Source organism: Cavia porcellus, unplaced genomic scaffold, assembly GCF_034190915.1.
Source record: "Cavia porcellus strain 051 isolate PalLab524CR breed Dunkin Hartley unplaced genomic scaffold, mCavPor4.1 scaffold_18, whole genome shotgun sequence".
Lineage (NCBI taxonomy): Eukaryota > Metazoa > Chordata > Mammalia > Rodentia > Caviidae > Cavia > Cavia porcellus.
This window is the reverse complement of record NW_026947501.1, coordinates 50,567,136-50,590,069: the sequence shown is the minus strand read 5'-3', so window position 1 is coordinate 50,590,069 and position 22,934 is coordinate 50,567,136. Positions and strand designations below refer to the sequence as shown.

The window sequence follows — 22,934 nt, the reverse complement described above, 5'->3', positions numbered from 1 at the left end:
GGAAAAGGATCACTTCTCTATTGTTGGTGGGAGTGTAGACTGGTGCAACCACTGTGGAAATCAGTGTGGAGATTCCTCAAAAACTAGGGTTGGAGGTCCCATTTGATCCAGCTACTTCCCTTCTTCCCAGAAGAATCGAAAACATCACACCACAGCGATATATGTGCATCCATGTTTATAGCAGCACAATTTGTAATAGCTAAATCTTAGAAACAGCACAAGTGCCCATCAACCAAGGACTGAATAAGAAAGATGTGGTACTTTTATACAATGGAGCATTACTTATCTATGAAGAAGGATAAATTTGAAGTTTTATAGGTAAATGGATGCAACATGAGACCATACTCGTAAGTGAAATAAATCAAACTCACAAGTGTAAATATATTGTTTCTCAGTGTAAAAAACTGAAAGACTAAATAAGACCCCAAATACACAGTAGATATTGTGAAAGTAAAAGAGGAGGGGCTGGTAATTTAGCTCAGTGGCATAAGCACCTGCCTTGCAAGCAGGCAGTCGTGAGTTCAATCGCTGGTACCGATAAAAACGAAAAAGACAAAAAAAAAAAAAAAAAAAAGAAAAAAGAAAGTAAAAGAGGAAGAAACTGCTCAAAAGGAGAGAACAATTTGGATAGGGAAAGAAGCAAAGACAGAGGGAAAAAGATTATATACATTTGTGTATATATCTGTGTATATATATATACAAGACATAACTATACCATTCATCTCTGTTAATTCATCAAAAAGAATGGTTTACATTGTTTGATCATTTTTCATGCCAATATCTTATAATCTGAACAACTACTTTGAAGATAACATGCAATATATTAACCATTGTTAAACTCTTATTATTTTGTTTTGAGTTTATCAATGTTTTTATTTTTTCATTTAAAAAATTTTAAAAATATTTTTAAAACTATATATGTATACATATATATATATTATATATATATAACTCTCTTTCATAGGTAAATCATGACAATATTTAAAATCATTCTGTTTGTCATTTCATCTACTGTATCAAGTTTATTTCCAAGTGGGAGGAAGGGCATGTCTTGTGTGGATTACTAGGGGACCTGAGAGCTGGCAGGTGGAGAAGCACAGAAGAGCACAGTTGTCAACTGGGGCTGAAGTGCAGAGCATTCTGGGAGCTGTGTGTGTGATTTGGAGCAAAAGTGAGTTCTCCACTAAGGAAGAACTGTGAAAAGATGGGCAAGGTGACCGGAACGTAGCACTGAGGGTATTGTGGAAGCTATGGTGATAGAGCTGAAGGCTGCCACCACACGGCACTAGAGAGTTGTTAATAGGTAGATGCCCCATTCCGAGTTCATGAGGAGCCAAGTTTAAACAGGAGAAAGATCACCTTTTACTACCAGTGAGAGCTCAGACAGTGGCTGCAGAAATCCTTTGGGTTGGAGCTTTGCAGGAACCTGGGGATGAGATGATGATATGGGTCGGGTATGAGCATTACAGATGCTCAAATGTACATGCTCAGCTCAGGTATGGCTTTTTCCCTGAATATTTTCAACCTGTCGTTGATTGATGTAAAATCAACCATATGTCCTAATTATACCTGCTTTTTTCTACTTGGCATTATATAACATCATACAAAATGCTTATAAGAGTCTGCAAGACCATTTTTAAAGATGACGTAGAATTCCAGTGAAACAAAATGTAGCCTAAAGACCATCACTGCTGGAACCACCTAGCAGCTATCCAAGGGTGGGGAGTGAGCTCCTCCCTGCACCTGCAGAACCACAGGCTCTGGAAGTTGGATCCAAAATCTGCATTTTTAGCAATTTCCTAGTAAGTGATATTTTGTGATCCACTCCTTATGAAAACCAGGAAACCTTAACTAGTAAGCCATCGTTGAAATCAAGTGCTTCCCTCTCTTTCCATTGTGACTGCTTTCCTACGAAATGATTGCTGAGGTCCAGTAGCCAGGTTGCCGTCTGGGAAAGCAGCCTCTCCACAACCTCAGATCACTAAACTTTCTCCTAGATATGTCTTTCCTGCTTGTTTGCCTCCTAAGGAGGGTTCACTGGTGCTCAAGTTTCAAGGAAGTTTTCACTCCACACATCACCTGTGCCTCACATCCTCACATTCCCACCTCCTAAAGACTGAAATCTGGCTGGTCTCAAACTGGGGGGAAGCTGTCGGATCCTGACCTAGATCCCCAATCTCCCAAATGAGTGTACAGTGAAGGCTTAAATAAATGAGACAAGTGGTATAATTTTAGGGCTCCAAGAGTGTCAAAATCCTTTAGCTGAGTTTGAGATGCTGAAGGCTAAGACAAAGACTTCTCTGGACTGCCCATATTTATTAGGTCCAAACGCAGGGTGGGGAAACGGAGGAAAGTGCGGGAAATGAGCAGGACCTTGGGAGTCACTTCAAAGACTTCTCCAAGTAGTAAATTATGACAATTTAGGAGAACTATCTCCAGGATGACGTTTATGGTACGAGTGAGACTGCAGGAGTAAGATGCCTACAACTGCAGTCTCTATTTACTTAATTAGAGCTGGAGCCAAGGTGTCCTTAGCTGTGGCCTTATTTCTGGCATCACAGGCCACTGTAGGCCTCAGCCAGGACCAGTGATTCAGAGAGGTTCACTTACTATGAATCAGCTCCCAAGGGCCTAGGACAGACTCACAGATAAACATAGAAAGCCAGTGAGTTCATTTTAAATCCTGCTCAGAGTGGCTTCATAATGGTCTCCAACAATCACCCCTAATGACCCACCAGTGCACTTTCACCTCATTTCATTATAGTTTGTTTAATGACAAGTAAACCAGGGGTGGGAGGAACACAGTTTTTCACTAACAGTAAAAATACACACAAATCTTGGGATGTTGGTGCCTTAGGAGCAAACAGAAACACATCTGGATTATGAATTCTGGTTTCCTTGGCAGCAGCCACGGAGCCCCACATTTAATGATGGCTCCTTTGAAGAGCACAAATGGGAACTGCTCTTTTAACCACTGCCACTCCACTGCATCTTCACAGATGGGCTCTCTGCTTTAGGACAGTTTGAGATCAGCTTGCTAAATGACTCTGAGGTCTTCTTTCCCCACGAGAAGGAACCTGGGCTAATAGCACCATTTTCCCACACAGGATTCGGTAATGCAAAGACTCACAGTCACCAAGTGCTCATGCCAGCTGCAGTAGTTTTCCAAGGATTTGTGCAGGAGTCATGAACACGAGGCATTCTGCCTAGAAAATTTCTCGCATAAGGAAACAATGATGTCCCACATAGTTGCATGTCACAGGAGAGTCCTGGTAATGCGTATCTGAGCCATATTTCCACAGGTGCTTGAGCTAAATGGAGAACTGTGTCTACTGTTTACCTGCTAAAAAAATCTCCGTACTGTGTATAACTTCAGACTTCTGTTTTGCTCCATGTTTTATTAAATCCATTCGTTATCTATAAGGGATCATGAACACCTGTCCCAGAAGGGAGACAGGGAATAAGCAGGCACTGATAGGAAGGGTGGGCAGGCCAACCCCAAGTCTTCCATCTCTGCCAGGAGCCAATGTGCCCAAAAGTATCAAGAAAATTGACCTTATTATGGAGATGTCTAGATGTAAGGACATGGAAACAAAATCTGGTAAAAGCTAGTCCAAGGTTTTGCACAAGGATGATATTAATTAGTGGAAAGAAAATTACAATTTATTAAAGTGCTCTACAATGAATACAAAAACTACTACCCCTAAGAAAAAACTGAGTCCGGGGTTGTACTTACTGATATGTTTATATGGCTTGGAGTTGTTTACATGCATGATAATCTCTGGTCATCCCTGGTGAGAAATGACTTGCAGGAGACAGCTATCCAGCCTCACTCAGGAATATGAAGGGACTGAGAGTACAAAGTCACAAAAGAATGGAATTGTGGGGGCTGTGTGTGGGGTAGGTATTTGAGTAGTTTTGGAAGAAACAGGCTTGACTTGTACTAACCAGGAAGTCAGTCTATAGAAACCTGTCAGACAATAAGAGAAGGGTAGTGTTTTTCTGGTTTGTGATATCTGTGGAATTTGTCAGCTTTCATAAATTGTAACTTTGTAACTCTTTCAGCTTAAACAGTCATGCCAAATTTCTCATGCATAATTTTACATTCTTTTCTTAAAGAATACCTTCAAGATTGTTTGTTTCAGACTCCACAAAATTGTCTTTGCTGCTAAATAAAATTTATTAGGATTCTCATTCCCATCTCTGCCTCTATTACTTCATCCTTCTCAATTGTTTCCATTTTCCTGATTCTTCTTGCAAAATTTAATATTAATACACACACAAATGTATTTTTTTACACAAAAAGCACCATGCTGCTAAGCAGTCTTCTTATGCAAAAAATGTAGTTGAACCTATTTACTTTTTAAATTTGCCTTCTGGTAGTGCCATTTGCAGACTGCAGTGGAAGAGAACAAGAAGTCAACAAGTCACCAGCCCTCCCTGTGAGTCGGCGCCATGCAAGGGCCACTGAGGGAAGAACCAGATGCCAGTCCCTTCCAGCAGGAGGGCAAGGAGACAATAAGAGTCAGCTTTGCTCCACCCCACCTCCTCTCATAAGCAAGCAGCTGATCTGGAGAAACACAGGCTGTGATGATAGCTATTGAGGTAAAATACAAGTTAATGCTGTAGTGTTTAGTATTTCATTGTCTTTGCAGGTGTAAAGCCAGTAGTCTGATGGTCTATTCAGAGGATGGAAATACACAATGTAGCATCTATGGGGAATCTCCTTCTGAAGGTGGTAGCCATTGTTAACTCCCTTTTATCTTACTTTGAAGTCCTATATCATTTTCATTGCTTTGTTGGGCTGGGTTTTATCTCATATGGTCTTGCTTAATTATTATATCCAATGGCATGGGCAGCTATTTCAAAGAAAGGAAGATATATTATGATAGCCATTCTGGATTTACAATTATCTTGTTTTGAAATCTTTGTTTTGTTTTTATTGGTTCTATTCTGTTTGATTTTATTATAACTGATGAGATAGGCAGCTATTTTGAAGACAAGAGGCATTATGGTAACCATTGTTGATTTCTTATTATCTTGTTTTGAAATCCTGTACCATTTACAGTGTTTTATTTTGCTTGGTTTTATTCTCTTTAAAATAAAAATTTTAAAAATAAAATTTGCCTTCTGGATGTAAATAAATCACTGAAATCTTTCTCCATTTTTAAAAAATTTTAAATTTTAAAATCTAGCACTTTCAGTTCTCTTTTTAAATTCTGGTGTATTCTGATGTAAATTCTGGTGGTGCAGGCCTGTAATCCCAGCACTTAAGAGAGGCTGAGGCAGGAGGACTGCCACCAGTTCCAGGCCAGCCTGGCTACATAGTGAGTTCAAGGCCATTTGGAACTACACAGGAAAATCCTGACTCAAAACACACACCCACACCCACACACTTCATATGATGATGTACCCAAATTTCTCTACTTTCCAATGCTCTTCCAAATGTCCCAACACAATGCCACAATGCCATGGGGCAATATCCCACTCAAATGCCACCTCTTCTCCAAGGGACAGGAAAACTGACTTATGCACACTAATCCTAATGCTTCTGTGTATTTGGTTCCATTTCTGGAACTGCTCTGAGCTTGCTACACTGTTCCTCTGACCCTTCTGTCTATTCAAGCATCAGTACAACACCGCATTGTTTTACTATCTGGAGGGCTCAATCCTTCCTTCCCCTCCGCTGTTCTTCATTGCTCCCAATCTGCCTAGTCAAAGCTGGGAGCTTCGGTCCTGCCCACAGGTATGTGGCCTCCAGGAGCAGCCCACGTGTATTGCAGCCCTCTAACACCGGCGAGAGGGCCTGGCAGCTGCATCCTATAGGCAGGTTAATGATTTCTACCCAGCGCCGCAAATCTAAGCACTTTGCAATGCCAGTCCCCAGAGCCTTAACGAGAAGCAATGACTTCCACCAGTCATATTTTTTGTTTTGCGGGTGGTGCTGGAGTTTATGCCGGGGCAAGCGTAGCCATTTGGTCCCTTTGGACACCGCCGAATCCACGGAGCCTAGGGTCGTGGCCAGCACTCAGAGGCCCTCGGGAAATCGGTTTCAGGAAGGAGCAGTCACACCCGACAGCGACTCCGTAGTGGGTGAACTCCAGGTGGCCAGAAAGCTTTTGACTCCTAGCGTCAGAGGGCGGAACGCGTTTCTATTTCTGACTTCTACGTCTGGCGGGCAGAGACGTTTCCGCAGGTTCGGGCAGGAGGCTGAGAAAGTCGCGTCACTCCCGGGCACCGCCCCGTCTGCCCCGCCGGTCCCCAGCCGCCAAGCCCGTATAAGGGCACCGGGTGATGATTCCCTGCTCAAGGAATCCGGCATCGCGCATGCGCAAAAGAGATCGCGGTGCTAAGAGATCGCGGAACTGCTGCTTGCGCAGAGGCCTCGTTTCCTCCTTGGCTCCACCCAGCTCACGCTTGTGGGTGGGAAGAAGCGGGGCTTCGGCTGTGCGCGTGCGCAGAATAGAGAGGGGGGCCTCCAGGTCGGGGTTCCGCGGAGGGGCCGGCTCTAGCAATCGGAGGCCGAGATGCAGGTGAGCAAGGCAGGGTCTGCGGGGGCCTGAGGCGGGCTGCTCCAGTGGGACCTGGTGGGCTTGCTCCGGCCGCGGGCGCTTGGCCTGTAAGAGTTGCCGGGGCCGCGTTTCAGACGCTAAGCCTGTCGAGGCCCGCGCAGGCGCAGTGCGGGAGGACGGGCGTGCCCCTCCCCAACCAGCGCGCTCCCCGAGTTTCGGTCCTGGAAGGCTATCCCTCGCCCTCCTTGCCTCAGAGGGTGGCCTGTGAAGCCGCTGAAGGACTTAGCGGGTCTCAGGAGACCCAAGTCGTTTGCTGCTAACTTCCTTAATGAGACCCTTGCCGGCGTGTGAACCCGGAAACTGAGCCGGGAATGAGCGCCCCGCCGCGCGAGCCAAGGCCGGAACCCGAGGTGCCCGGCGCCTGGGACCGGCCTGCACGCTTGGTGGCTCGCTCTGCTGCTCGGCCCAGCTTCCCCCTTTCAGCTCTGGGATCCCTCTGCTCAGCCTTAATCTTTTAAAATAAATGCTGTCGGAGTCTCCTAGTTAGGTTCCCTATCTCTCACCTCTGCTTTCCCTCCTCCCTCCTTGGACTTTGCTAATGGAATTTAACAAAAGCCCAGCAAAAATGAAAGAAAACTCATAGAAATGGCCTTGAAGAACAAAACATTAGTGACAACCAAATGCTCCAGTCCCTTGATCCAGCCCTCCCTGAGCTTGCTGTGGTCAGGAGTTTTGAACCAGTGGTTTCCACTCAAAGGCAGATGGGAAGTAGAGATGGTGAGGCCTTGATTAGAGAGGGAGGGGGTGATCATCTGCAGTTACAGCAAGTCGGCCCCGACCTGCAGTGAGGAACAGAGGGGCCCGGGCTGCCCCCCCCCCAGCCCATCCCAGACCACCTCTTGGAAGGAATCCTGAATCCTGTCGGTAGCCTTTCTTTCCATACATCTCAGCAAGTCTGGGTCACACAAGTGGAGCTGGACTTAGCTGCCCTACGTGCTTTCCCCAGTGCTCCCTGAGCTCATTTTCCTGGCTGACACTGAGCACCAGGAGTTGTGCTGCCAGGCCATGCACACCTGTACTTGTGCAGGTTCAGGACCTGCAGAGCCCACCTTGACATCTGTGATGTGGCACTGGCTCTGGCAGTTTGGCCCGGGTGTGTGTGGGGGAGGTGGCAAACTTTCTAAACTCCCTGCCTCACCTCAGCTTTCCAGGATGGAGGATACACACACAGCTGGAGGGCTGAGCCCCCGTCTCTTAGTATTTAATAAATTTAGCTATTAAGAGCCACCCCCAGGGGTCTCAGCTCTTCCTTCCCGATTGGACCTTAAAACTGTGAGCTTAACCTCAGTCTTCCTCCTCCCCTCTGTCACCAACCATGGTTTTGACATGCTCAGATTGTCACAATCTGTTTCCTTTGGGGCTTTTTACTTATGCTGGTCCCTCTGCCTGGGAAGTTATTTCTAAATCACCACTCTCACTTGGCCACTCTTCCCCACCCTTACGTAGTGGGCAGTGTTACCTGCTCTAAAGAACATCTCTGTCCACCTTATGGTATGCCAGTCCCCTTTAATTCTAGACCAGCAATCACAGTATGCATCTAGGAAGAGAATACAGTGTATATGAACTTGTCCTCTGTCTGCCTTCTGCACTGACCCAGATGGGAGTTAGCTATGCTGTAATTTATATGTAGTGGGTATGCAAATATCTGTTGACCAGATCACTGTAAGTTGGGTGAGTGTAATGCTCAGAAGCTCAGAACCTTGGTTTCAGCCTGGATGCTGATCTGTACATCATACCCTGGTTTGTACCCCAAGCCGAGCTCCTGTTTGCGAGGAGACTGTGGGTCTTTTGACACAGCCCCAAAGCGATCTGGCCAGCATTCCTTACATCCTCATTGCCCATTGGACCATGTGCCCCCTGTACCAGACTGGACGCTCACGTTGTCTTCACTCCTGCTATTCAAGGACCCCAATGCAGACACGGAGTGGAATGACATATTACGCAAAAAGAGAATCCTGCCCTCCAAGGAAAGCCTGCAGGATTTGGAAAAGGAGGCGGAAGAGGAGGAGGAGAGGATCCTCCAACAGTCAGTAGGTGAGCTTGCTGACTTCCTTCTGTGATTATTTGGGTTTGGAAACAAACTTTCTAAACCTCCAGATGTTGTGGTAAAAGGTTTCTCTGGGCCTTGGCTTTTACTTCTGGCTGGGGCTTCCTTGGCCTGGGCCAGTCCGATGGGAGAGGGCTCACTTTGGGGCCCCTGGACATCCTGGGGATCTGAGGATTGTGAGAGCTGGGACAAGGATGACTGCTTGCCCTGAAAGGGGAAAAGGTTGGAAGGGGAGCAGCTTCAGAGGGAGACGTCTGACCCTGTCCAGGACCTGTCTTTTTTATTCTTGCTAGACAAGGCCGACATGCTGAGTGGGTGCTGAGTCTGTTTTTCTCCAGTTGGGGAAGTCAGCAGAAAGCCTAACTTTGGGAGTCGTCAGCATAGGCACAGTATTTAAAGCCATGAGACTCGACTCAGTCACCCAAGAAGGTACAGGTAAAGAGGAAAAGACTCAAAGGCAGCCTTACTGGATATAGGGCTGCACACCTGTAATCCTAGCACTCAGGAGGCTGAGGCAGGGTGATCACGAGTCCAAGGGCAGCCTGAGCTGTATACGCAGTGCAAGGCTACTCTGGGCCCCGTAAAGAGACTCTGTTCTCAAAAATAAACAGACAGACGAAAGGACCAAGCCCTGAGGAATCTTTGCCACCAAGGAGCTCAAAGGGTGAGACATGGGGGAAGTCTGGAAGCCAGAGGAGGACCATCTTCACAGAGGAGGCATTTCTTGGGTCAGGGGCCACCCAGCATCAAGAAACGGGGTCATCGTTGACCTAGAAAAGAGAGTAAAAAAGGGCAGGGAAGGGCCTGACTTGATATCAAGAAGTAGGAGTTTTTATAGCAGTAAAAGTAGGGTGCAGATTTCATAGCAGTGGGTAACAAGAAAAGAGGGAGAAGTGTGCGATGCCCACTTTGCTTCAGGAACTATGCTGGCGGAGGGGCCACTCACCCACCTGCCCCCTCTGTGGGCAGGAGAGCTGCTGGTACCCCCATCCGTGGCCATACACACGCGCTCAGATCGGGAGTTTTCAGGCAAATACATAAAGTGTGATCAAAAAATACAGTGTTGTTGTTGTTTGTTTTTAATTTACTATAGTAAAGACATGTTGCTGAATCCTCCCTCCTTCTCTGAGCACACTCATCCCACGGTTCCTGCCATTTCCTGCAGCAGTTCCGGAAGTGCTCTTTCTGAGGGTCTTCAGGTGCAGTCGTGGCTGCCTCCATGTCCTGAATTGATCCAAGACGTTTCATGGTCATTTTGACTTCGAGGAGGAGCTAGAGGTCTCCGGTGCTAGATCTGGTGAATAAAGTGGATGAGGACACAGTCAGTTTTCACGAGCTGCCTTGTCATTGGCTGGCACCCAGCAGCAGCATACTCCTTTTTTGTTATTGTTACATCCCATGCACAAAAAGAGGCTTCAAAACTGCTTTAGAAAGTGGCAAGAATAATGGGATAAGTGTGCTCAAAAAGAAGGGTAGCATTTTGGGGGGGGATTAATGGAGTGTCTTGTACCTTAATAATTTTTTCCTTTTTACTTAAACACACTATGTTTTTTGATCAGTCTTTGTAACTCTCTTATTTTATAAGCCTGGGAAAGTTCGTATTCCTGCTCTTACTACCATGTAGAGGTAAGCAGATCAGGCTGGCAAATACTTTTGTAAATCTCTTTAAAATGCTCTTGGGTTTTTATTAGTAGCAAAATCCCTCAGTGTCTGTCTTGGTGTTGTGTGCACCTCTTCAGGGAAAGAAAAGAGGAAAACTTGAAATACTTGTTTGGGAATCTTTAAAATTTTTCCCTTTTGCCAATTTAACTATATTTAGTGAAAACATATGAAGATATGACTTTGGAAGAGCTAGAGGATAATGAAGATGAATTCAATGAGGAAGACGAAAGGGCCATTGAAATGTACAGGTTGGTTCACTTAGTGGGATGTTTCGGGGCTTTGCAGGGGAATAAGATGGTGTGTCCTGAGAAGTTAGTATTATGGCTGAGGTAACATTTGGAAAGACTGTTACTCAGCAATACTGCACATTGCAACGGAGAGGTCTTGAACTCTTGCTGTAAGATAGGTAAGTAAGTCTAGATGATTAGCAAGCCTTGCCTTCCGGATGATGTAAGTGTGTGTGTGTGGGGGGGGTGTTTGTGTGTGTCGGCTTATGTGTGTGTAAGGTGTTTCTTTCTTTCCCTTGTGCAGGCAGCAGAGACTGGCTGAGTGGAAAGCAACTCAACTGAGGAATAAATTTGGCGAAGTTTTGGAGATCTCTGGAAAGGACTATGTCCAGGAAGTTACCAAAGCCGGTGAGGGCTTGTGGGTGGTCTTGCACCTTTACAAGCAAGGGTGAGCTCCTCTTCCTCGCAGTCTGCAAGATGCTCCTTTGAATTTATGTCTCGAACTTGTACCTCTCAGGGTTTCGTTTGCTTTCACTTGCTGCCCTATTGCTGTGTTTTGTTGCTGATTTGCCCAACTCTACCGTCTCATTTCATCTTAAGACTTGCAGAGAGATACCTGTGACTAATACAGATACCTTTGTAAAAGCAGAAAATAAAACTTCATGTTTTTCTGCTAAAAAGTCTGAGTCAGTCCCCATCTCTCGGGGACATGACCAGCCTTTCAGCTTTTGGGGCCACACGGAGTGACAAGGAATTGTCCTGGCTACGTGTAAAATAGATCATGTATTTAATGCACATAAGTAGCTACTTCCTTTTTAAAAGATGTATTTATTATAAGATGAAAATGGAGAGAGCAAGCCAGAGGTTGGACACATTTACAGGAAACCCTGGCACTTTAAAGTTCCCTGTAATGCCTTGCTTTTGTAGGCCAAGGGTGAACTTAATAATAATTATGCTTCCTGACACTTTGGATGCCTAGGATTCTCACTGGCTCAGTGTCATTCTTAAACTATGGTGCCTAGTGCTTGTTGAAGAATTTGTTTAAAGCAGGGGATACTTTCTGACCTGATTTGCAATTCTGAACCTTCGGGTTCTCCTTCACCCAGATGGAGTGAGATGACATAGCTGTAACCTTTTACCCTGAAGCTGTCCTTCTAGTTACTGTCGGATCAGCTAACCTGTGCTTTGTATTTGAGATCTTCACATTCCCTGAACGTGCTACAAGCCTTTTAAAAATGTGACTCCCATCTTCCCAGACCAGTGGTGGTGAGCCTATCTCACTCACACACTTTTAAGACAAAAGATACAGATATGAATTTAACCCTCAGTATTCAGGTTTAATTGCACCACTTTGCAATGAATAAATGGGCTTTGGATTTCAGTTTGGCCGCTTGTCTCTAGCAGGTTCCCGTCACCATTCTGGGTGCACACCTGATGGAGGGCAGCAGGGCAGCTGGGCTTTGTTCTGTAAACGTGCAGGGTCATAGCTGCTTCTGCTTCCATTTCTGCAGGATTCCTCTCTGTGCCCTGATCAATCAGCACTTCAGCGGACTGGCCAGGAAGTTTCCTGATGTCAAATTTATCAAGGCCATTTCAACAACCTGCATACCCAATTACCCCGATCGGAACCTGCCCACAATATTCATTTACCGTGAAGGTGATATCAAGGCTCAGTTCATCGGTCCTCTGGTGTTCGGCGGCATGAACCTAACGAGAGATGGTGAGAGGCCCTCGGGGTTGGGCAAGGGGCAGTGGAGCCTGCTTTCCAGCTCCCTGGCTGTGGTGGGGCTGACCACATTTCTTTACTGAAATAATGTATCAGCTACACTAGTCTTCAGAAATGTATTTTTAAACATTCCACTAAGATACCCACCTGGAGAAAATAGAAACATTAACACACATAGAGATGAATCGATTATACATGATTCCATTGTTCAAAGATGTAGACAGTATTTCAAAGTAATTGATAGCTCATTTTGCTCTTTTCGGATCAGATCATGAGATATAGTCTGAATCCACTTTCTGTAGCTATGACAAAACACCTGAGTGCTGAGTATTTGATGAAGGAAAGAGTTTTGTTTGGCTCGTGTAGCCTGGCACCAGCATCTGGTGAGGCCTCACTGTCACGTGGGTGTTGAGAAGTGAAGGAGAGACAGGCCCTTGTGCAGAGAGAGACCCAGAGCTGCCAGGCCCGAGTTATAACACCCACTCTTGAGAACCATCCATTCCCAGGAGAACCAATGTAATCTTGGGAGACCAACATGAGTCCCTCCTGAAGGCCCCACTTCTGGACCTAAACCTTAGCTGTGTCCAGGTATATCTAGTCTTTGTATTTCCAGGCAGTCTCGAGGATACTTGTACATGTATGTGTGTGTGTGTGTGTGTGTGTGTGTGTGTGTGTGTGGATATGTAAATCTATTTTTGAATCAGGAATCAGAAATCTTACTTTTTGTAGCAGAAATTCGTTGTTTTTTCACAGCATCCAGCCATCGTACCTAAATCTGAGAATAATCATCTGATCTGCATGAAGCAATCCCCTAGCACCACTGAGATGTAATTGACCAAAAAAAAGTATATATATATTTTTTAAGGTATACAGTGTGATTTGCTTTAGAAGTACATGAAACAATCACCACAATCAAGCTAATTAGTATATCGACCACCTGGTGCAATTATCTCTTCTCTTTTCCTTTGGTGGGAGTACTTAAGATCTATGCTACCCACAGATTTCCAGCATTTAATGCACTGTCCCTAATGGCGATCACTGTGCTGTATGTTAAATCCCCAGGGCTTGTTCTGCTCGCTGCCCCATGGAGCACATTAATGTGACTTTGGGAAATGTGGCAGATTGGTAGCTGGTGAGCACTGACCTTCCTGTCAGCCAGGCTTTTGTTTTTAGGATCTCTTGAGACATCCTTTGGTGGTGCCTGGGTTCTTTGATGAGAAATGCACCCCCTGACTTGGCTTCATATGGTCTCACTCCGTTTACAGTTTCACCGATTTCTAAGAGTGAAATACAGGAACTGTGTCTTCAGTCTCTGTTTGCTTACTTTCCAGCACCTTATTTTTCATCATTTGGCATCACCTGGAACAAATGTACTAGCTCTAGGGTTATCTCCAGCAGTTAGACTGACATTTTCCTTGAGGTAACTGAAACTAGATTTGGCAAAGGAGGTACCTTGTGACCTGGGGAGGCTATTTCCTCTAAATGTTTCTTGCTGAAGTCCAAGCTGAGGGGCTATAGTGAAACCAGAGGACAGGTTTACTCTTTGTCTCTACTGTAGTTTTCATATAGGTTCAAGTTTATGTAATGTCTCATCTGATCTCATCATCTGAAAAAGTAAACGTGTTTGAAATTTTCCTTTTTTTAGGTCCAGCTTTTTTTCCTCTTTTTCAGCAATGTAAAATTGTGACACTAGGATTGCCGCTCAATTTTGATGATGTTTTCTGTTTAAAAGAAAAAATACATATATATGGCTTAAGGGTGTGGGGAGAGCTACACTGCGGAGCTGTGTGTGATTCCCACTCTCCCTTTCGCAGAGCTGGAGTGGAAGCTGGCCAAGGCGGGGGCCGTCAGGACGGACCTGGAGGAGAACCCCCGGAAGCCGGTGGAGGACGCCCTGCTGTCCTCCGTGCGGAGTTCTGCCCCCATGAGGAGGGGGGACAGCGACTCTGAGGGCGAGGGCGACTGAGGCTGCAGCCCTGAACTCTCTGGATGTGACAAGTCATCTGAATTTTTTTAAAAAGAGAAAAACCAAGAGCGAAAGCTTTTGATTTTTTAGCCTTTTTATAATTATGCTTCATATCTCATGCATTTCAGAAGTAATCATTGGCTCGAAATGGTATCGGATTTCTTGAAGCCCTTTTGAAATAACAGTTCTTTTCTAAAGGAAATTTTAAGACATTTATTGATATGCCAAATGGCTATATTTTCCCATTTATGTTTTAAGTAAAAGGTAAAGCTATTCCCTGTGTTTTGAAATATAATTACTATATAGAAAGGAATGTTGAGTTTTTAAAAATTGAATATTGGGGAAATTGTGAAGAAAGCTTTATATTTTAATTTTTCATTTTATAAAGTTAAAAATTATCAACTCAAAAATATGTAAGAGTGCTCTATAGGGAAAACATGTTAGTATTTATTTAGTTTAGAAGAATTGGAGAATTTTTGTGGGGAAAAAGACACTTTTGTCAAGGTCATAAATGACAAATTTTAATTTATCACCATTTTTCCCTAAGTATTTTTTTATGGTTAAAGTAACATTATGATGTCAGTTCATTTGGACTTCTATAAGTGGTGACTTTAAATTATTTTTTTGGAAATAAAATATAAATACACACATGAACTATCTCATTTAATAGGTAAAAAACACATGAGGCTGTTTGGTGAATCAGGATCCTGTTAGCCTCCATCACTTCTTGTATAATGATCCTGCTGCTAATCAAAAATAGAGGATATAATCGCCAGTATCTGTGTAGAATGACACAGCACTTAACGCTAATTTGAATCTTGCAAGAATCAGCACAGAGTACTTTCTGATGACTTTGTAAAATAGTTTTTGCTCTAATTCACAGAAAGACAGGCAGCTATGACCCATTTTATTTGTCAGAAGTTTCTGTCTGATTTTTCAGTCATGACAGCCAGCACTGCTGAAACATATTTCCTGTAACAGTTTTACCTTGAACAGTGTTCATGAAATTTTAATTGCAGAGTTCAAAGAAGCTCACTGAGTTCTGTCCCTGCTTCCTGGGGTTTGCAGGAGACCTGCCTTCTTAGATCTCCTGTTGGTCGCTGACAGCTCAGAAATGGGGGGGAAGGGTAGGCAGCTTCCTGAGAACCTGAAGCACATTTGCAGGTAGACATTGCTTTTGAATGCAGGCGGTGTCAGCAGTGTTGCAGACCTAGGAGCCCATGCAGACTCTCACTTTGATTTGAATGTGCAAACTGACCTGTGATCTTGACCCCTGCAGAGACAGCCCTTGGCCCCAGTGCAAGAGCTCAGGTGCTGTCTTGTGGTGTCACATCTAGGACCCAGGCAGCTGTCCAGCCACCTGACTGAGTCAGAGAACGCCCCAGTGTCTCCACCCTAAAATTAGGGTTGTGATTTGAAACCTGGCCAGTAAGTATCTACAGGTTAGCTGATTCTGGGAGACATCCCCACAGTGTCTACCATTGTCTCCCTCCTCTTTGCATCAGAGCACTATTTGATGGAAGTGATGAAACTTGGTTCTTAAGCGTCTGATTCCATGGCAGAAACACAGTCATGTTTCCCATCATTGGGATAAGTTACCCAGTACTAAAGATGGAGAGGTTTGCTTTGGTTCAGGTGTTAAGTCCACGGTTGGCTGTCTCCCAGGAAGTGACATGGTGGGAGGACATAGCCAGGGCTGCTTATCTTAACCCCTGGCAGTCAGGAAGAGAGTTTCTGATCAGCCGAGCCACTTCCTGTTCCCCCAGGAACTTCAGAAAAGCTGCTTGGGAAACTGGGAAGGGCTGTTAAAGGCTGTCCTGCACCAGCGTATGAATTTTGTTACTTCTTCCAGCTTTAGACTCAGCTTTCTTTTATAATGACCCCACATTCTGACAAAATCTTTAAATGTGACAGGCCAAATGTTATGGCGATCACCTACCTTAGAGACATGTCCTCATGAAGGTGATGTCCCAGTTCTGGAACCCTGTTGTCACTGGTGAACACAGCCTTCAGTCCGGTGTTTCCATCTGCCTGAAAGGCTGCCCAACCTCACCCCCTTCAGTGCCACTTCCCCAGGGGACCTTGCTGAGATCTGTGGGTGTTGGGGCTGGGGGGTTGAATCCATAAGGCATGTGGGTATGAAACTATTCTGGTTGATAGGAATGGTGGAGAGGACAGTGGGAATTTGTCAAACCCCATAGAGCTTTACAACACAGTCTAATAAATCCAAACAAAAAAATCACTTTGGGAGCTAGGGGATCTATGGGTGGGATGCAGCACATAACAGAACAACCAAGTGGTATTACAGATGTATGAAAAGCCCTGGCAGACAGGAGGTAGGGGAACGAGGAACCGACCTCAGCAGCTCAAGATGAGTGGAACCTTCAAAGAGAAGAGCAGAGGAAGCTTGCACAGGTGCTGTGGTCTGGCTGCCAATGCGATTTCTCACGGGAGTGGGTTAGCAGTTACAATGCTGCTGCACAGTACTAAACTGAACAAGTAAAGTTGCTAGCGGATGATGAGCACTAGATTTCTCCCTGGGAGAGTGAGACTTACAGATAAGCAAGGAAGTAGGTAAGAATGATCCAGGTAGTCACAGGTAAGAGTTGGAGATCTTGGTATGAAACTCATTTTTAGCATGCAAAAACTGTCCGCAGGTTCGTATGCACATGCACTTCCTTACCGTGTCGGTGGAGTGGGCCTCAAAGCAATGACATCCCAGGAGCAAAGAACACAGCTGTCACTCAGATCATGGTTACAAACCTCTGCAAAGAAGGAACCAAGGCTCTTTGGAGAAATACCTGATTCTGAACCAGAAACAGGAAATAGAGATGGGACTGGAGCATCTGGTAGTGGCAGAAAGCATGAAAGTGCAAAAGGTGGGCTGCATATACAATGTTCCTCCAAAGTCTGTAACCTGGAAAGATGGGGGAGGGTAGTGTTACAGAGCACAAACCCAGCACTGTCAATGAGGCCCAAATCAACCGCCACAGTCATGCTGATGGCCCCACCTGTGTGTACACTGTGAAGGTGACAGTCTCATCTTCAGAAACCCTAACTCAAGACAACATTGTCTGAGGGATTCCTACTGAGGAGCATTCCACAGACTAGCTGCCCAGAACTATTCAACTATTGTTAGTGTCATCAAAACAAGAAAAGTCAGAGAACCTGTCTCAGTGAAGACACGAAATGTGGAGTCCTAGATGGAATCCCAGAAGAAAAAGAGGACACCAGGTGAAAACACAAGAACTATTTTACAGAGCACAAACCCAGCACTGTCTCAATGAGGCCAAAATCAACTGCCACAGTCATGCTGATGGCCCCACCTCTGTGTACACTGTGAAGGTGACAGTATAGGACAGAAGGTGACAGAATTGGAAGGAGTCAGTTGCGAACCCACAGTGACTCAGGAAATGTGAGGGGTGCACTGTCCTAGTGTGCAGGTTAATCGTAGTAGGAGCTGGGTGCTGTGCTGGCTCCCTAATCTTTCAGAAGCTCTAAAACTATGCTAAAAAATAAATTTATTTAAAAACAAAGTGGTTCGGCATGGAGGCAGCTTGCCTGTATAAGAGACCCCAAAATCAAGACTTTTCTTCATACTCCTGAGGCTGCCCCCCAAAAGCCGGCACCATTCGAAAAAGAGTTGAGAGCTCATGAACGTGCAAAGAAGGCCACAAATAAAATAAATGATCAGCCCGAAGGCTAAGCTCTGCTGCCATGAGAAAATACAAATGAGGAAGACTCTCAAGATGCATGAAAAGAGAAACATCAAAGGAAAGAAGGCTGGAGAGACTCCACAGGGCCCAGTACCTGCCTATCTGCTGGATGGAGCGGGAGGGTCTTAGGCAAAGGGACTTTCCAACACGATTAAACAAAAACCAAGAGAAAAGGCAGGAAAATGGGAAGTCTCAGGAGGGGGTGGGGGGAAACAGAAGTATTTAAAGTTATTTGACGTGGAGAAGGCATGAGAGAGGATGGTCACTAAAGTCTGCTTTGTGGCTTGAAAGAAAACCACCTAAAGAGGAAACGTTCGTTAGACCAATGGGCTTAGGACTCAAGAAGGCCCATGTTACAAATGCCTACTGAAAGCCACCTTTTGCCGGCCAATACTTGGCGTGAAAAAAAAAAATCCTTTATCACCTGTACATGCAACTTTGTGTGTTATGACCAAAGGTACAGTGACTGAGGTGAAGGTGAGCCCGGCCTTGTGACATAGGAAGCAAGGTTATTCGGGGCAGAGATGCCCAGGTCACCAGCAATCCCGAGGAGGACGGATGGACCAGCACTGCCCTATGCTCAGCAGACATTTCCTGCCGTAACTTCCCGCACTTATCAAAGACCACGGACCAATCAGGAAAACCATTCCTGTGACTACTATGGAACAACTTTCACCACTGCAGTCATCAAAGAACTCTTTATGAAATTGTAAAACCATTAAAATAAAAAAAGAATGGTTCATGAGTCACACCAAAATGGAAATTCCAGCTCATTAAGAAAGGCAGTGCTAGGGGCTGGGGATTTAGCTCAGCAGCATAAGCGCCTGCCTTGTAAGTAGGCAGTCGTGAATTTGATCCCTGGTACCGATAAAAACGAAAAATGAAAAAAAAAACTGCTCAGGTTTTTAGTTGTTTCCTTGCTTGTTTGGTTGATTTTTGCAGTGCCAGGTATGGAATTCAGGGTCCCTCAAAGGCCAGACAACTGCCCGGTGCCCTGAGTAATCCCCAGACCAGGTGCTCGGTTCCTGATTGTCCTATATGTCTGTAAGAAGGGGTCGGAAGTAAAAGGCCATGTGGGTCTCATTTTGGCAGGCAGTGACTGAGCCAGGCTCCAGGTACAAGGTTGATGGAGAGAAGATCCCATGATGCAGGAGGCTGGGCTCTGAGAGGGCAGGCAGGATAAGGGGAAGCCGATACAGGCTGATGCTCTAAAGGTAGCGGTGAACAGCAAAGAAGCGTCAGGCAGCCTTGGAGAGATGTCTGCCTCTGGACATGAGCCTGGGCTCTGCATTCCCTGACGCTGGTGGGGCCACGGCTGCTCCGGGACTCCTGTGTTGGGCCTGCGCAGGAGCTGAGCCGTGTGCCCAGCAGAGGACGCTGTGGATGCTGTGGGAACAGTGTGGCTCCAAACTGCGTGGGCCACAGTTTTGTATTATGCCTTAAATGACACCTGACATAAATACATTCAAATGCAGGTTTTTGTCATGTCCCTCTTGTGTATCCTGAAAGGAAAGCAGAAGCGAATGAGCTGGCTAAGGTGTCCCTGAAGTGTCCTTTCGCTGAGTCCCACCCTGGGGCCTTTCTTGCCAGTTTGGAAGCTGGTGCTTTCTCAATCCTTCCAGAAGGTGGCACACGATGACAACTTGCTCTGGGTGGCTGAGGAGGAGGACAGCCTGCAGGGAGACAAACGGACATCTGGCCTTGCAGATGCTAAACAGGAGGAGACAGTTTCAGCCCACCCTGGATAATAGGGTGGGGCTCATCTTGACCGTCTAGGCTTTCTTTTTAAAAGCCAGCCATCCACTCTCGGTTTGTTTACTGACTCTTAAAATATTGAAAATACCAACTTCCTGATAAGAGCAGTGCTGTTAACTGTCCCATGAGTGTCTACTACAACAAGTGCAGTCTTTCAAAGGGAAGTGGAAAACCACTACTTTTAACTAAGTGGCTTTCTTCAAGATTTGAAAAATTTAAAAGTACATCACATCGATAATCAATATGTGTTGCTATGTAGTGTGTCTATCTCCATCTACTACCTGACTACACTGATGGGAGTATGTCAAACGGACTTAGGGACCAGCGGACAGATTTCTCAGTGGCTAAAGCTGGAATAGTTTGAGCAACACTATAAATACTGGGTCATACCCTAATGTACAGTATTATCTGCATATATTTGTACATACATTAAAACTTGTGCTCAATAAAAAGCCAAATGGCTGGTAAACAATCTTTTGCCTTTTAGTACCACATTTTGTTCTACTTGGGGTTTGGAAGACCTAGATGAAGCAGTGTCTCTCACACATATGTACACATATGTGTATATTATTTAGCTGCAGTAACTAATTAAAATCAAGACGGATCCATCGGCTGTAGGTCACCTCTCTTTACTGACTCTGGGCCCCCCAAATTTCATGATTCTAATTTGTTTTCCCAATCCTATCTAGGGTAAGAAGTCCAGGACACTCAGCAATTATATTTTTCTTAAACAGTAGTTCTGTTTCTTAGTGGAAATCCACATCCCAATTCTCAACTCACGTGCTGAGATGCCCCAGGCCCTCCTGAGAGTTCCCAGGAGCAAAATATCCTGGACTTTCAGGGGAACCCTGCAAGGCTGCTCCCTGCTCCACACAGCTGCACGAAGCTTGCAGCTCCTGCATGAGCTTGTGCCACCTTCCTTTTTGTGACATCGCATCTTCCCAAAGCCGGGCTTTTGGTAGCTGCTGTGATAAAACCAGGAACAACTGAAAAGTCAGCGTGGAGCAGGGAAAGCTGGTGGTGTCCAGTCGAATTCCAAGGTTGGAGACACGGCTCAGTGTCCACTTTTCATCTGTACCCTTTCAAGCAGCTAAAATTTTTAAGACATAAAAGCTAATGAAGTGGCCTAGCTCTGACTCCTTCCTAAAGGAAATGTTGGGTGTTTCTTCTGGCAAAGAACACAGTGAAAAACTAGTGAGTCACGAGTCCATGGAAGTTTAGGAACCTGTTAATTGATAAATCAGCATTCTGGTTTGTAATTAAACTGCAACTGTTGGATGACACTAATCCATTCCTGAGACTTGATTACCTCTGGGTCAGCCTTTGGGGCTGCTGACTATGTCAAGCTGAGGACCTGGGGATCCTCACGCTGAAGCCTGGGGACCCCCAAATAACCCTGAAAGGACCCATCTTCCTGAGCCAAGGAGCATCATCTCTGTCCTCACCATTGCCTGCAGTATGGCATGGGTCACTCGTGCTATCATGAGCCTGAGTTTTCCTGCCTGGGCCCCAGTTTCCTCCTTCAGAATAAAGACCCAACTCACAGGGTTGTGGTGAGAATTAAATGAGCTGTGACTGTCGAGTACAGCACTTAGAAGAACTTCTTAGTGCCTCATTGTCTTACTGTTTCAGTCATAGTCACCATCACATCCATCGTCATTTTGAAAGCACTGAGGTTTTGGCATCAAGAAAGATTTTTAAGTTGAGATTAATTGCTTGACCAAGCACTTGTGGTTTCCAACTGAACCTCACACAACCCAGAAACTCTTACGTTTGTGAGTTCAGTTTGGGTGAGGACCTTAAATTACATCCTTTAAGGTTCTCATTTGGGAACTTCTTGTAGTTTTTTTCTCCTTCCTCCACCTCCTCTTCTTCCTCCTCCTCCTTCTCCCTTTTCTCCCCTTTCTTCTTCACTTCTGCCCTCGTACCATACCACAGTACTTCTTGTATATTCTGTCTTCTCCCTATGCTCTTTCATCTTTTTCTCAGGATGCTAAGAACCCCTATCCATCTCGCAGTCATCTTCCACTTTCCTAGTTTCCTGGAGGAGGTTTCTCAGGACAAAGCACAAGAGGCCTTTATGTCCTCACATGTGACATTTGTTACTTTCTAAGACAACTCCTGTCCACATGGATGCAATGTTGGTTGCTTTGCATTGGTTATTCTTGGTCTAAGGCCACTACTACATCATGGGGTATTGGCCTATCTTGGACTATTCATCAGCGTCAGCAGATTTAAGGTATAAATTCTTGGGCACAATGTGGAAAGAGGTACAGTTGAAGCAGTGTCAGGCCAACTGATTGGCTGGGTAGACTTTAAGTCCTTCCTTTAACATTTGGGGACCCCATGATGTGAATTCTTATAGGATGGTATACAGATCCCAGAGCCTGTGACCAAATTCTGAGACCTGGAATAATGGAGCTGGGGTTCCAGGCACATCTGTAGGTACCATGGTGTTTGAGTATGAGGCGGAAGAATGGAGTCAGACCTGTGTGGCACAAGAGCAGAATGAAAGAGTTGCTGGCCCAGATGGAACACTGTAACCAGAAAAGGCTGCAGCTAAACTCCTCCCCCCCCCTGCCCCCTATGGACTTGATTGTAACCCTATATCCCCATCCTTAAGAATCTGTGCGCCAATGAGATACCTGTGCATCTCTAATGGCCTTAGGGCGCTGCCCTAAGCTTAGGCTATTTAGATGCCCCCATGCCATGTGTCCGAGAGAGTTCGCCAGAGAGAGAGTTCGCCAGAGAGAGAGTTCGCCAGAGAGAGAGAGCTCGCCAGATTCCAGCGGCCAGCGCCGGCCAGCGCGCCAGTCTCCACTCCCCGTGTTCCCGGAGAGACCACCGGCCCCGGGTGCAGAGATGCTGCGCCCCGTGGCCGGCGGCGGGGGGCCCCCTCCCCGCATTCCCGGAATAAAGTCACCGCTGCCCACTACTTTCACAGCCGTCCACTCCGCTCCATTCCTCCCACGGACTTTTCCCTCTCTCCCATCCTCCCCCTTCTCTCAGACCTAACACAGAAGAAAGTTCTTTGAATCTGCGCAGTCCCTGCTAGGCTTCCTGCTCCACCCCTGCTAATGTGTCCCCTAGATCCTGCTGCCTGATTCTTCCCAGCACATTTTGGCTCCAAGCAATCTTGGAACTTTTACAGTCAGAGATTCAAGTCTCTGATTCAGTCAGTAACAATGGATGGGGAGGGGACAGTCCCTTCAAAATAACGTCCTAGTCCCTGTGGCTTATAACCAAATAGATGCACTTGCTCC

The 22,934-nt window shown here is 45.6% G+C and overlaps 1 protein-coding gene and 1 pseudogene across 1 annotated transcript; both read left to right on the top strand.

Annotated features, from left to right (window-relative positions):
- The first annotated feature begins 6,340 nt into the window (after window positions 1-6,340).
- Pdcl3 (phosducin like 3) lies at window positions 6,341-14,474 on the top strand. Its single transcript, XM_003471716.5, has 6 exons — window positions 6,341-6,533; window positions 8,477-8,606; window positions 10,439-10,529; window positions 10,813-10,956; window positions 12,020-12,228; window positions 14,049-14,474. The coding sequence occupies exons 1-6, from the start codon at window positions 6,528-6,530 to the stop codon at window positions 14,198-14,200; spliced, it is 732 nt and encodes a 243-aa protein (XP_003471764.1). The 5' UTR covers window positions 6,341-6,527; the 3' UTR covers window positions 14,201-14,474.
- A 538-nt stretch (window positions 14,475-15,012) lies between these two features.
- Window positions 15,013-18,785, top strand: LOC134471353 (ribosome biogenesis protein NSA2 homolog; annotated as a pseudogene).
- The last annotated feature ends 4,149 nt before the right edge of the window (window positions 18,786-22,934 follow it).